We start from the raw sequence: 13,083 nt of genomic DNA on the forward strand, positions 1-13,083 counted from the left end.
GCCCTTCTGAGATTTGACTTGGTCCAAGATTCGAGAAGCTGTTGCAACGCAGCTGTCTTGCTTTTGGACTGGACTTGGAGCGTGGCATTGGACGGGTAGAGACTGAACTTGGTTATCTTCTTGCCGTAACCTTCAAGTCTCGTCGAACCACCTCCGCTCCTCTTCATTTGATCGTTTGCGTACGTTCTGGTCCTCTGGTCGTAGTTGACGTTGACGTTGTAATGGAACGTGAACGTGTCTGCACAGATCTTTAAGGACGTAGATGTTGTGACTCTGAAGGCCATCTCCGTTCTCTGACTGCATGACTTTTCTGTTCCCTCCCTCCACCGTCACTGACCACACGACAAACTTGATCAAATTCTCTGTAAAGTCGATGTGTTGGCATGCAGCCCGATCCGTTTCTTTCACCTCGACACGTTCTGACTTTGTTCTCCTGATTATTTGATACTCCCTCTCACCACGCCCCCCCCCCCACACTTTGTCTTCTCCCCAGAGCGTCCATGGTGGTTCTGAATCCCCCGCCCTCTCCATCCCTCTCATAGGAATGATTGTTATAGTGGCCTTGGTTTGGTGCTGGTGGGAGGAGATGGCGTCATAGAGGACCAGGTATGGCCTCGCCGTTCTTTCTCTACCAGACGCTAACTTTAGCAGTGGCTCAAATACGGGGTTACGTCCCAACAAGCTGCAGTTGATTCCGCCTTTACCCTTCCTTTTGGGATTGGTTTTATAATCTGAAGAGTTAACTACTTAGATTCAGTTGAAAGCAGCCTGACGTGCGGTCCGACCGAGTCCCTCCATGTGGTTCGACCGTCCAGGCGTCCAGGCGGCATCAAACACGTAGATGTTGGGACTTTCTGCAGATATCTTCAGCTCCATGTTCAGTCTTATGGTTCTGCTTCTGGGTCATGCATCACGGCTTCAGCCGGGTTTCAGTTGGGACGCTAGAAAAGAAGGCTCTCAATTCCAAGATCTAAAACCGATTGTACTTTGTGTCTCTTTGTATCCTAACTTTGATATCTGTTATTATGTATCAGTGTTTGGTGACGTTAGCTTCCATAGACTCGGTGTGTAGCTCCTGTCTTCTTATGTTAGCGAGGTGACGGTTTACGTCTCGTGTGAAATACATTGATTGTTTTGGGTCCCGCCATCATGTGTAGCTCCTAGCGATGAGCTCTAATACGTAAACCCTGCATTTGTGTTCACCTGCTTCCTGTCTGGTCCTCGGGCGCGTTCTGAACGATGAATGTTTCTCACCGTGTTGTTCCCTCTGCTCCTCAGACCGAAGGCTGGAGCTTGGCGGCGGCGACGGTGGCGGCGGCGGCGGTGGCAGCCATCTTGGTTCTGGTGGTCCCCAGCTTCAGCAGGGCCTGAGTACAGGAAGTGACTGAACAGGAAGTGACCTCACACATGTTGCCGTCCTGCTGGTGTCGGCCTCGCAGAGACATTTCAACCCGAAGGAAGGATTGAGATCGGAGACTTTAGGAAGACTTTTCCTGCGGGACGTCGCCGTGCAGAAAGTCTTCTGATTGGCTGTCGGCCGTCACGGACTGGAAGTCTCATTTTGCATTATTTCAAACCATTGTTTCCAACATGATGAAGGGGATGATTTTAAACCTGGATCTGATGTCAGAGAGTTGTTCTGTTTACGAAGAAGCTGATCTGGAATAAAGACTGACGTCCTTTAATGGAATATAAGGCAGTAATACTACACTGTAAGAAATGCTTAGTTTAAAGTAAAAGCTCTAAAGTGTTACTTGGTAAAAGCACAGAAGTGTTATCGGCCAAATGCACCTAAATTCAACTTTCAAAATGCAGAATTTATTTTATTTTTTAATATATTATATATATTTCTTGGCATATTATCGACTAAATCTACTTATATTTGATGAATAAGGCGGAATAGCCCTTTTAAGAGCAACATATTATTATAGTTAAATATAGTTTCTATTATTTTATATAATTTTTATTATTATTAAATCATTTTACTGCATATTAGATATATATCTCCAAAATATATTTGCTTTCTTTTCCGTGATGGATTAAAAATAATGTTTTGCACTCGAGGAGAAGATGACGGTGATACCGGAAGCATATTAAATATGTTAGTGTTTTGAATCCCTGCTTGAGTCGTGCGTAAGGCTGTCCATCGCCTCATCGCCTCATCGCCTCATCGCCTCATCGCCTCATCGTCTCATCGTCTCATCGCCTCATCGCCTCATCGTCTCATCGTCTCATCGTCTCATCGTCTCATCGCCTCATCGCCTCATCGTCTCATCGTCTCATCGCCTCATCGCCTCATCGCCTCATCGTCTCATCGTCTCATCGCCTCATCGTCTCATCGCCTCATCGCCAGGGCCTAAAGAAAGACCAATGACACCTTTTGGTTTTGTAGCATGAGCAAAAAAATGCTGATTTGAGGAAATAATCAGCTTTATGGAATTTAAAATATGTGTATTTGTATGTTTATAGTTCATATATATCTACAGCAGTGACTATACCTTTTTTTAATCGTTAACAAAGATAGTTGTTGGAGATGAATTGTCTCTTCGACTGGTTTCACTGTGCCAGATTTAAACTCGGACACAGCAGGTGGGTTCTGATGTTTTGGGGGGAAATGTTGTGTCTCGCTTTGTTTATTAGAAAATTCAATATTTTGTGTTATTCTGAAAGAAAAATATGTATAAACACGTATTATTAGCAAAACATCTAATTAAATTAAAGTTTAAAACATACAGCTTAGACCATTCATGAGAATCGTATTATTATGATGATTGCATTAATGCAGCTTTTTCATGTTGCTTGTGTGTGTTTTGTGTTAAATCTAACAAACAGGCGTTAGTCGTTAAATACTTATTAAAGTGCATTATTTTGTGTATTATTCATGTAAATAGTGAAATGAAGGGGACCCAGTGTCGAGCACTGTGGGACGCCTTTACTGACGGGTGCTTGATTTAGAGCCAGAAAACAACTTCTACTTGAATGTTAACTTAAAGATAGTCATGAAAAACAATTAACAACATAAAAAGCCTGAATACATGTCTTATGGATTTTATTGTGAAGGGTCAGAGTGAACACATCTTATTGTGAAGGGTCAGAGTGAACACATCAAACTATTACTGTTTACATCTAAATAGCGACCAAATAACATCATAAGATATTAAATATGATCAAATGTTGAAGGTTTTTAGCATTAAACTCGTCGTGTCTTGATTTGAAACGACCAAATATGAACTCCTTCAAAATAAAAGACATTCCACTTGCAAGCATTGTTAAGAAACTAACTATATCAAGTATTTATATATATATATATATTAGTTGATATTCATTGTTTTAATAGCAGTACATTCATCAGGATATAACAGGTCTTGTTTTGTTCTAAATTATAAATAGCATGTGTTATCAAGAGCTTTAAATATATGTTTGCATGCGATCATTATTTTAATAAGATTATAACGAACGAACGTCACTAAATGTTTGCTGTTAAAGACGCGTCAGGCTCTAATCGTACGAAATAAAGCTGTTTCAATATGTTTTCAGAGTTTCTGTTGTAAAGTATGGAGGTCCTTTACCGACGGGTACAAATGGTCCTTTACCGACGGGTACACATGGTCCTTTACCGACGGGTACAAATGGTCCTTTACCGACGGGTACACATGGTCCTTTACCGACGGGTACACATGGTCCCTTACCGACGGGTACACATGGTCCTTTACCGACGGGTACACATGGTCCTTTACCGACGGGTACACATGGTCCCTTACCGACGGGTACACATGGTCCTTTACCGACGGGTACACATGGTCCTTTACCGACGGGTACACATGGTCCCTTACCGACGGGTACACATGGTCCCTTACCGACGGGTACACATGGTCCTTTACCGACGGGTACACATGGTCCCTTACCGACGGGTACACATGGTCCTTTACCGACGGGTACACATGGTCCTTTACCGACGGGTACACATGGTCCCTTACCGACGGGTACACATGGTCCTTTACCGACGGGTACACATGGTCCTTTACCGACGGGTACACATGGTCCCTTACCGACGGGTACACATGGTCCTTTACCGACGGGTACACATGGTCCCTTACCGACGGGTACACACATGGTCCCTTAGCGACGGATATACATGGTCCCTTAGCGACGGGTACACATGGTCCTTTACCGACGGGTACACATGGTCCCTTACCGACGGGTACACATGGTCCCTTAGCGATGGATACACATGGTCCCTTACCGACGGGTACACATGGTCCCTTAGCGACGGATACACATGGTCCTTTACCGACGGGTACACATGGTCCCTTACCGACGGGTACACATGGTCCCTTACCAACGGGTACACATGGTCCTTTACCAGCGGTACACATGGTCCCTTACCGACGGGTACACATGGTCCCTTACCGACGGGTACACATGGTCCCTTAGCGACGGATACACATGGTCCTTTACCAACGGTACACATGGTCCTTTACCGACGGTACACATGGTCCCTTACCGACGGGTACACATGGTCCCTTAGCGACGGGTACACATGGTCCTTTACCGACGGTACACATAGTCCTTTACCGACGGGTACACATGGTCCCTTCCCGACGGGTACACATGGTCCCATACCGATGGGTACACATGGTCGCTTACTGACGGGTACACATGGTCCCTTACCGACGGTTACACAAGGTCCCTTACCGACGGGTACACATGGTCCCTTACCGACAGGTACACATGGTCCCTTATAGACGGGTACACATGGTCCCTTACAGACGGGTACACATGGTCCCTTACCGACAGGTACACATGGTCCCTTATAGACGGGTACACATGGTCCCTTACAGACGGGTACACATGGTCCTTTACTGACGGGTACACATGGTCCCTTACCGACGGGTACACATGGTCACAGATGGGTACACATGGTCCCTTACAGACGGGTACACATGGTCCCTTACCGACGGGTACACATGGTCCTTTACCGACGGGTACACATGGTCCTTTACCGACGGGTACACATGGTCCCTTACCGACGGGTACACATGGTCCTTTACCGACGGGTACACATGGTCCTTTACCGACGGGTACACATGGTCCCTTACCGACGGGTACACATGGTCCTTTACCGACGGGTACACATGGTCCTTTACCGACGGGTACACATGGTCCCTTACCGACGGGTACACATGGTCCTTTACCGACGGGTACACATGGTCCCTTACCGACGGGTACACACATGGTCCCTTAGCGACGGATATACATGGTCCCTTAGCGACGGGTACACATGGTCCTTTACCGACGGGTACACATGGTCCCTTACCGACGGGTACACATGGTCCCTTAGCGATGGATACACATGGTCCCTTACCGACGGGTACACATGGTCCCTTAGCGACGGATACACATGGTCCTTTACCGACGGGTACACATGGTCCCTTACCGACGGGTACACATGGTCCCTTACCAACGGGTACACATGGTCCTTTACCAGCGGTACACATGGTCCCTTACCGACGGGTACACATGGTCCCTTACCGACGGGTACACATGGTCCCTTAGCGACGGATACACATGGTCCTTTACCAACGGTACACATGGTCCTTTACCAGCGGTACACATGGTCCCTTACCGACGGGTACACATGGTCCCTTACCGACGGGTACACATGGTCCCTTAGCGACGGATACACATGGTCCCTTACCGACGGGTACACATGGTCCCTTAGCGACGGGTACACATGGTCCTTTACCGACGGTACACATAGTCCTTTACCGACGGGTACACATGGTCCCTTCCCGACGGGTACACATGGTCCCATACCGATGGGTACACATGGTCGCTTACTGACGGGTACACATGGTCCCTTACCGACGGTTACACATGGTCCCTTACCGACGGGTACACATGGTCCCTTACCGACAGGTACACATGGTCCCTTATAGACGGGTACACATGGTCCCTTACAGACGGGTACACATGGTCCCTTACCGACAGGTACACATGGTCCCTTATAGACGGGTACACATGGTCCCTTACAGACGGGTACACATGGTCCTTTACTGACGGGTACACATGGTCCCTTACCGACGGGTACACATGGTCACAGACGGGTACACATGGTCCCTTACAGACGGGTACACATGGTCACCGACGGGTACACATGGTCCCTTACAGACGGGTACACATGGTCCTTTACCAACGGGTACACATGGTCCTTTACCAACGGGTACACATGGTCCTTTACCGACATGTACACATGGTCCTTTACCGACGTGTACACATGGTCCTTTACCGACGGGTACACATGGTCCCTTACCGACGGGTACACATGGTCCTTTACCGACGGGTACACATGGTCCTTTACCGACAGGTACACATGCTCCCTTACCGACGGGTACACATGGTCCTTTACCGACGGGTACCCATGGTCCTTTACCGACGGGTACACATGGTCCCTTACCGACGGGTACACATGGTCCTTTACCGACGGGTACACATGGTCCTTTACCGATGGGTACACATGGTCCCTTACCGACGGGTACACATGGTCCTTTACCGACGGGTACACATGGTCCCTTACCGACGGGTACACACATGGTCCCTTAGCGACGGATATACATGGTCCCTTAGCGACGGGTACACATGGTCCTTTACCGACGGGTACACATGGTCCTTTACCGACGGGTACTCATGGTCCCTTACCGACGGGTACACATGGTCCCTTAGCGATGGATACACATGGTCCCTTACCGACGGGTACACATGGTCCCTTAGCGACGGATACACATGGTCCTTTACCGACGGGTACACATGGTCCCTTACCGACGGGTACACATGGTCCCTTACCGACAGGTACACATGGTCCTTTACCGGCGGTACACATGGTCCCTTACCGACGGGTACACATGGTCCCTTACCGACGGGTACACATGGTCCCTTAGCGACGGATACACATGGTCCTTTACCGACGGTACACATGGTCCTTTACCGACGGTACACATGGTCCCTTACCGACGGGTACACATGGTCCCTTAGCGACGGGTACACATGGTCCCTTACCGATGGGTACACATGGTCGCTTACCAACAGGTACACATGGTCCTTTACCGACGGGTACACGTGGTCCTTTACCGACGGTACACATAGTCCTTTACCGACGGGTACACATGGTCCCTTCCCGACGGGTACACATGGTCCCTTACCGATGGGTACACATGGTCGCTTACTGACGGGTACACATGGTCCCTTACCGACGGTTACACAAGGTCCCTTACCGACGGGTACACATGGTCCCTTACCGACAGGTACACATGGTCCCTTATAGACGGGTACACATGGTCCTTTACTGACGGGTACACATGGTCCCTTACCGACGGGTACACATGGTCACAGACGGGTACACATGGTCCCTTACAGACGGGTACACATGGTCACCGACGGGTACACATGGTCCCTTACCAACGGGTACACATGGTCCTTTACCAACGGGTACACATGGTCCTTTACCAACGGGTACACATGGTCCTTTACCGACGTGTACACATGGTCCTTTACTGACGTGTACACATGGTCCTTTACCGACGGGTACACATGGTCCCTTACCGACGGGTACACATGGTCCTTTACCGACGGGTACACATGGTCCTTTACCGACAGGTACACATGCTCCCTTACCGACAGGTACACATGGTCCCTTATAGACGGGTACACATGGTCCCTTACAGACGGGTACACATGGTCCCTTACCGACAGGTACACATGGTCCCTTATAGACGGGTACACATGGTCCCTTACAGACGGGTACACATGGTCCTTTACTGACGGGTACACATGGTCCCTTACCGACGGGTACACATGGTCACAGACGGGTACACATGGTCCCTTACAGACGGGTACACATGGTCACCGACGGGTACACATGGTCCCTTACAGACGGGTACACATGGTCCTTTACCAACGGGTACACATGGTCCTTTACCAACGGGTACACATGGTCCTTTACCGACATGTACACATGGTCCTTTACCGACGTGTACATATGGTCCTTTACCGACGGGTACACATGGTCCCTTACCGACGGGTACACATGGTCCTTTACCGACGGGTACACATGGTCCTTTACCGACAGGTACACATGCTCCCTTACCGACGGGTACACATGGTCCTTTACCGACGGGTACACATGGTCCTTTACCGACGGGTACACATGATCCCTTACCGACGGGTACACATGGTCCTTTACCGACGGGTACACATGGTCCTTTACCGACGGGTACACATGGTCCTTTACCGACGGGTACACATGGTCCCTTACCGACGGGTACACATGGTCCTTTACCGACGGGTACACATGGTCCTTTACCGACGGGTACACATGGTCCTTTACCGACGGGTACACATGGTCCCTTACCGACGGGTACACATGGTCCTTTACCGACGGGTACACATGGTCCTTTACCGATGGGTACACATGGTCCCTTACCGACGGGTACACATGGTCCTTTACCGACGGGTACACATGGTCCCTTACCGACGGGTACACACATGGTCCCTTAGCGACGGATATACATGGTCCCTTAGCGACGGGTACACATGGTCCTTTACCGACGGGTACACATGGTCCTTTACCGACGGGTACTCATGGTCCCTTACCGACGGGTACACATGGTCCCTTAGCGATGGATACACATGGTCCCTTACCGATGGGTACACATGGTCGCTTACTGACGGGTACACATGGTCCCTTACCGACGGTTACACAAGGTCCCTTACCGACGGGTACACATGGTCCCTTACCGACAGGTACACATGGTCCCTTATAGACGGGTACACATGGTCCCTTACAGACGGGTACACATGGTCCTTTACTGACGGGTACACATGGTCCCTTACCGACGGGTACACATGGTCACAGACGGGTACACATGGTCCCTTACAGACGGGTACACATGGTCACCGACAGGTACACATGGTCCCTTACCAACGGGTACACATGGTCCTTTACCAACGGGTACACATGGTCCTTTACCAACGGGTACACATGGTCCTTTACCGACGTGTACACATGGTCCTTTACTGACGTGTACACATGGTCCTTTACCGACGTGTACACATGGTCCTTTACTGACGTGTACACATGGTCCCTTACCGACGGGTACACATGGTCCTTTACCGACGGGTACACATGGTCCTTTACCGACAGGTACACATGCTCCCTTACCGACGGGTACACATGGTCCTTTACCGACGGGTACACATGGTCCTTTACCGACGGGTACACATGGTCCCTTACCGACGGGTACACATGGTCCTTTACCGACGGGTACACATGGTCCCTTAGCGACGGATACACATGGTCCCTTACCGACGGGTACACATGGTCCATTAGCGACGGATACACATGGTCCTTTACCGATGGGTACACATGGTCCTTTACCGACGGGTACACATAGTCCCTTACCGACGGGTACACATGGTCCTTTACCGACGGTACAGATAGTCCCTTCCCGACGGGTACACATGGTCCTTTACCGATGGGTACACATGGTCGCTTACTGACGGGTACACATGGTCCCTTACCGACGGTTACACAAGGTCCCTTACCGACGGGTACACATGGTCCCTTACCGACAGGTACACATGGTCCCTTATAGACGGGTACACATGGTCCCTTACAGACGGGTACACATGGTCCTTTACTGACGGGTACACATGGTCCCTTACCGACGGGTACACATGGTCACAGACGGGTACACATGGTCCCTTACAGACGGGTACACATGGTCACCGACGGGTACACATGGTCCCTTACAGACGGGTACACATGGTCCTTTACCAACGGGTACACATGGTCCTTTACCAACGGGTACACATGGTCCTTTACCGACGTGTACACATGGTCCTTTACCGACGTGTACACATGGTCCTTTACCGACGGGTACACATGGTCCCTTACCGACGGGTACACATGGTCCTTTACCGACGGGTACACATGGTCCTTTACCGACAGGTACACATGCTCCCTTACCGACGGGTACACATGGTCCTTTACCGACGGGTACACATGGTCCTTTACCGACGGGTACACATGGTCCCTTACCGACGGGTACACATGGTCCTTTACCGACGGGTACACATAGTCCCTTACCGACGGGTACACATGGTCCCTTAGCGACGGATACACATGGTCCCTTACCGACGGGTACACATGGTCCCTTAGCGACGGATACACATGGTCCTTTACCGACGGGTACACATGGTCCTTTACCGACGGGTACACATGGTCCCTTACCGACGGGTACACATGGTCCCTTACAGATGGTACAGATAGTCCCTTACCTGACGGGTACACATGGTCCCTTACAGACGGGTACACATGGTCCTTACTGACGGGTACACATGGTCCCTTACAGACGGGTACACATGGTCACCGACGGGTACACATGGTCCCTTACAGACGGGTACACATGGTCCTTTACCAACGGGTACACATGGTCCTTTACCAACGGGTACACATGGTCCTTTACCGACGTGTACACATGGTCCTTTACCGACGTGTACACATGGTCCTTTACCGACGGGTACACATGGTCCCTTACCGACGGGTACACATGGTCCTTTACCGACGGGTACACATGGTCCTTTACCGACAGGTACACATGCTCCCTTACCGACGGGTACACATGGTCCTTTACCGACGGGTACACATGGTCCTTTACCGACGGGTACACATGGTCCCTTACCGACGGGTACACATGGTCCTTTACCGACGGGTACACATGGTCCCTTACCGACGGGTACACATGGTCCCTTAGCGACGGATACACATGGTCCTTTACCGACGGGTACACATGGTCCTTTACCGACGGGTACACATGGTCCCTTACCGACGGGTACACATGGTCCTTTACCGATGGTACAGATAGTCCCTTACCGACGGGTACACATGGTCCCTTACCGACGGGTACACATGATTCTTTACCGACGGGTACACATGGTCCCTTAGCGATGGATACACATGGTCCCTTACCGACGGGTACACATGGTCCCTTACCGACGGGTACACATGGTCCCTTACCGACAGGTACACATGGTCCCTTATAGACGGGTACACATGGTCCCTTACAGACGGGTACACATGGTCCTTTACTGACGGGTACACATGGTCCCTTACCGACGGGTACACATGGTCACAGACGGGTACACATGGTCCCTTACAGACGGGTACACATGGTCACCGACGGGTACACATGGTCCCTTACAGACGGGTACACATGGTCCTTTACCAACGGGTACACATGGTCCTTTACCGACGGGTACACATGGTCCCTTACCGACGGGTACACATGGTCCCTTACCGATGGTTACACATGGTCGCTTACCGATGGGTACACATGGTCCTTTACCAACGGGTACTCATGGTCCCTTACCGATGGTTACACAAGGTCCCTTACCGACGGGTACACATGGTCCCTTATAGACGGGTACACATGGTCGCTTACAGACGGGTACACATGGTCCCTTACAGACGGGTACACATGGTCTTTTACCGATGAGTACACATGGTCCCTTACCGACGGGTACACATGGTCACCGACGGGTACACATGGTCCCTTACATACGGGTACACATGGTCCTTTACCAACGGGTACACATGGTCCTTTACCAACGGGTACACATGGTCCCTTACCGACGGGTACACATGGTCCCTTACAGACGGGTACACATGGTCCTTTACCAATGGGTACACATGGTCCCTTACCGACGGTTACACAAGGTCCCTTACCGACGGGTACACATGGTCCCTTACCGACAGGTACACATGGTCCCTTATAGACGGGTACACATGGTCCCTTACAGACGGGTACACATGGTCCTTTACCAACGGGTACACATGGTCCTTTACCAACGGGTACACATGGTCCTTTACCGACGTGTACACATGGTCCTTTACCGACGGGTACACATGGTCCCTTACCGACGGGTACACATGGTCCTTTACCGACGGGTACACATGGTCCTTTACCGACGGGTACACATGCTCCCTTACCGACGGGTACACATGGTCCTTTACCGACGGGTACACATGGTCCTTTACCGACGGGTACACATGGTCCCTTACCGACGGGTACACATGGTCCTTTACCGACGGATACACATGGTCCCTTACCGACGGGTACACATGGTCCCTTAGCGACGGATACACATGGTCCTTTACCGACGGGTACACATGGTCCTTTACCGACGGGTACACATGGTCCCTTACCGACGGGTACACATGGTCCTTTACCGACGGTACAGATAGTCCCTTACCGACGGGTACACATGGTCCCTTACCGACGGGTACACATGATTCTTTACCGACGGGTACACATGGTCCCTTAGCGATGGATACACATGGTCCCTTACCGACGGGTACACATGGTCCCTTAGCGACGGATACACATGGTCCCTTAACGACGGGTACACATGGTCCCTTACCGACGGGTACACATGGTCCTTTACCGACGGTACACATGGTCCCTTGCCGACGGGTACACATGGTCCCTTAGCGACGGGTACACATGGTCCCTTAGCGACGGATACACATGGTCCTTTACCGACGGTACACATGGTCCTTTACCGACGGTACACATGGTCCCTTAGCGACGGGTACACATGGTCCCTTACCGACGGGTACACATGGTCCTTTACCGATGGTACAGATAGTCCCTTACCGACGGGTACACATGGTCCCTTACAGACGGGTACACATGGTCCTTTACTGACGGGTACACATGGTCCCTTACCGACGGGTACACATGGTCACCGACGGGTACACATGGTCCCTTACAGACGGGTACACATGGTCCTTTACCAACGGGTACACATGGTCCTTTACCAACGGGTACACATGGTCCTTTACCGACGTGTACACATGGTCCTTTACCGACGTGTACACATGGTCCTTTACCGACGGGTACACATGGTCCCTTACCGACGGGTACACATGGTCCTTTACCGACGGGTACACATGGTCCTTTACCGACAGGTACACATGCTCCCTTACCGACGGGTACACATGGTCCTTTACCGACGGGTACACAT

General features: G+C 50.7%; 1 protein-coding gene across 2 annotated transcripts in view; it reads left to right on the forward strand.

Annotated features, from left to right (window-relative positions):
* LOC117441090 (coiled-coil domain-containing protein 136-like) overlaps positions 1-3,511 on the forward strand; it is a 10,083-nt gene extending 6,572 nt beyond the window's left edge. Inside the window, exons 8-9 of one of the 2 annotated variants that reach the window (XM_034077290.2) lie at positions 494-606; positions 1,279-1,367. In XM_034077290.2, the coding sequence (XP_033933181.1) occupies positions 494-598 (105 nt within the window). In that variant the 3' untranslated portion in view covers positions 599-606; positions 1,279-1,367. Of the gene's footprint in view, positions 1-493; positions 607-1,278 lie in introns of both variants that reach the window. The other variant, XM_034077291.2, reaches the window with a different exon arrangement.
* The last annotated feature ends 9,572 nt before the right edge of the window (positions 3,512-13,083 follow it).

The sequence above is a fragment of the Pseudochaenichthys georgianus genome, unplaced genomic scaffold (assembly GCF_902827115.2).
Source record: "Pseudochaenichthys georgianus unplaced genomic scaffold, fPseGeo1.2 scaffold_1469_arrow_ctg1, whole genome shotgun sequence".
Taxonomy (NCBI): domain Eukaryota; kingdom Metazoa; phylum Chordata; class Actinopteri; order Perciformes; family Channichthyidae; genus Pseudochaenichthys; species Pseudochaenichthys georgianus.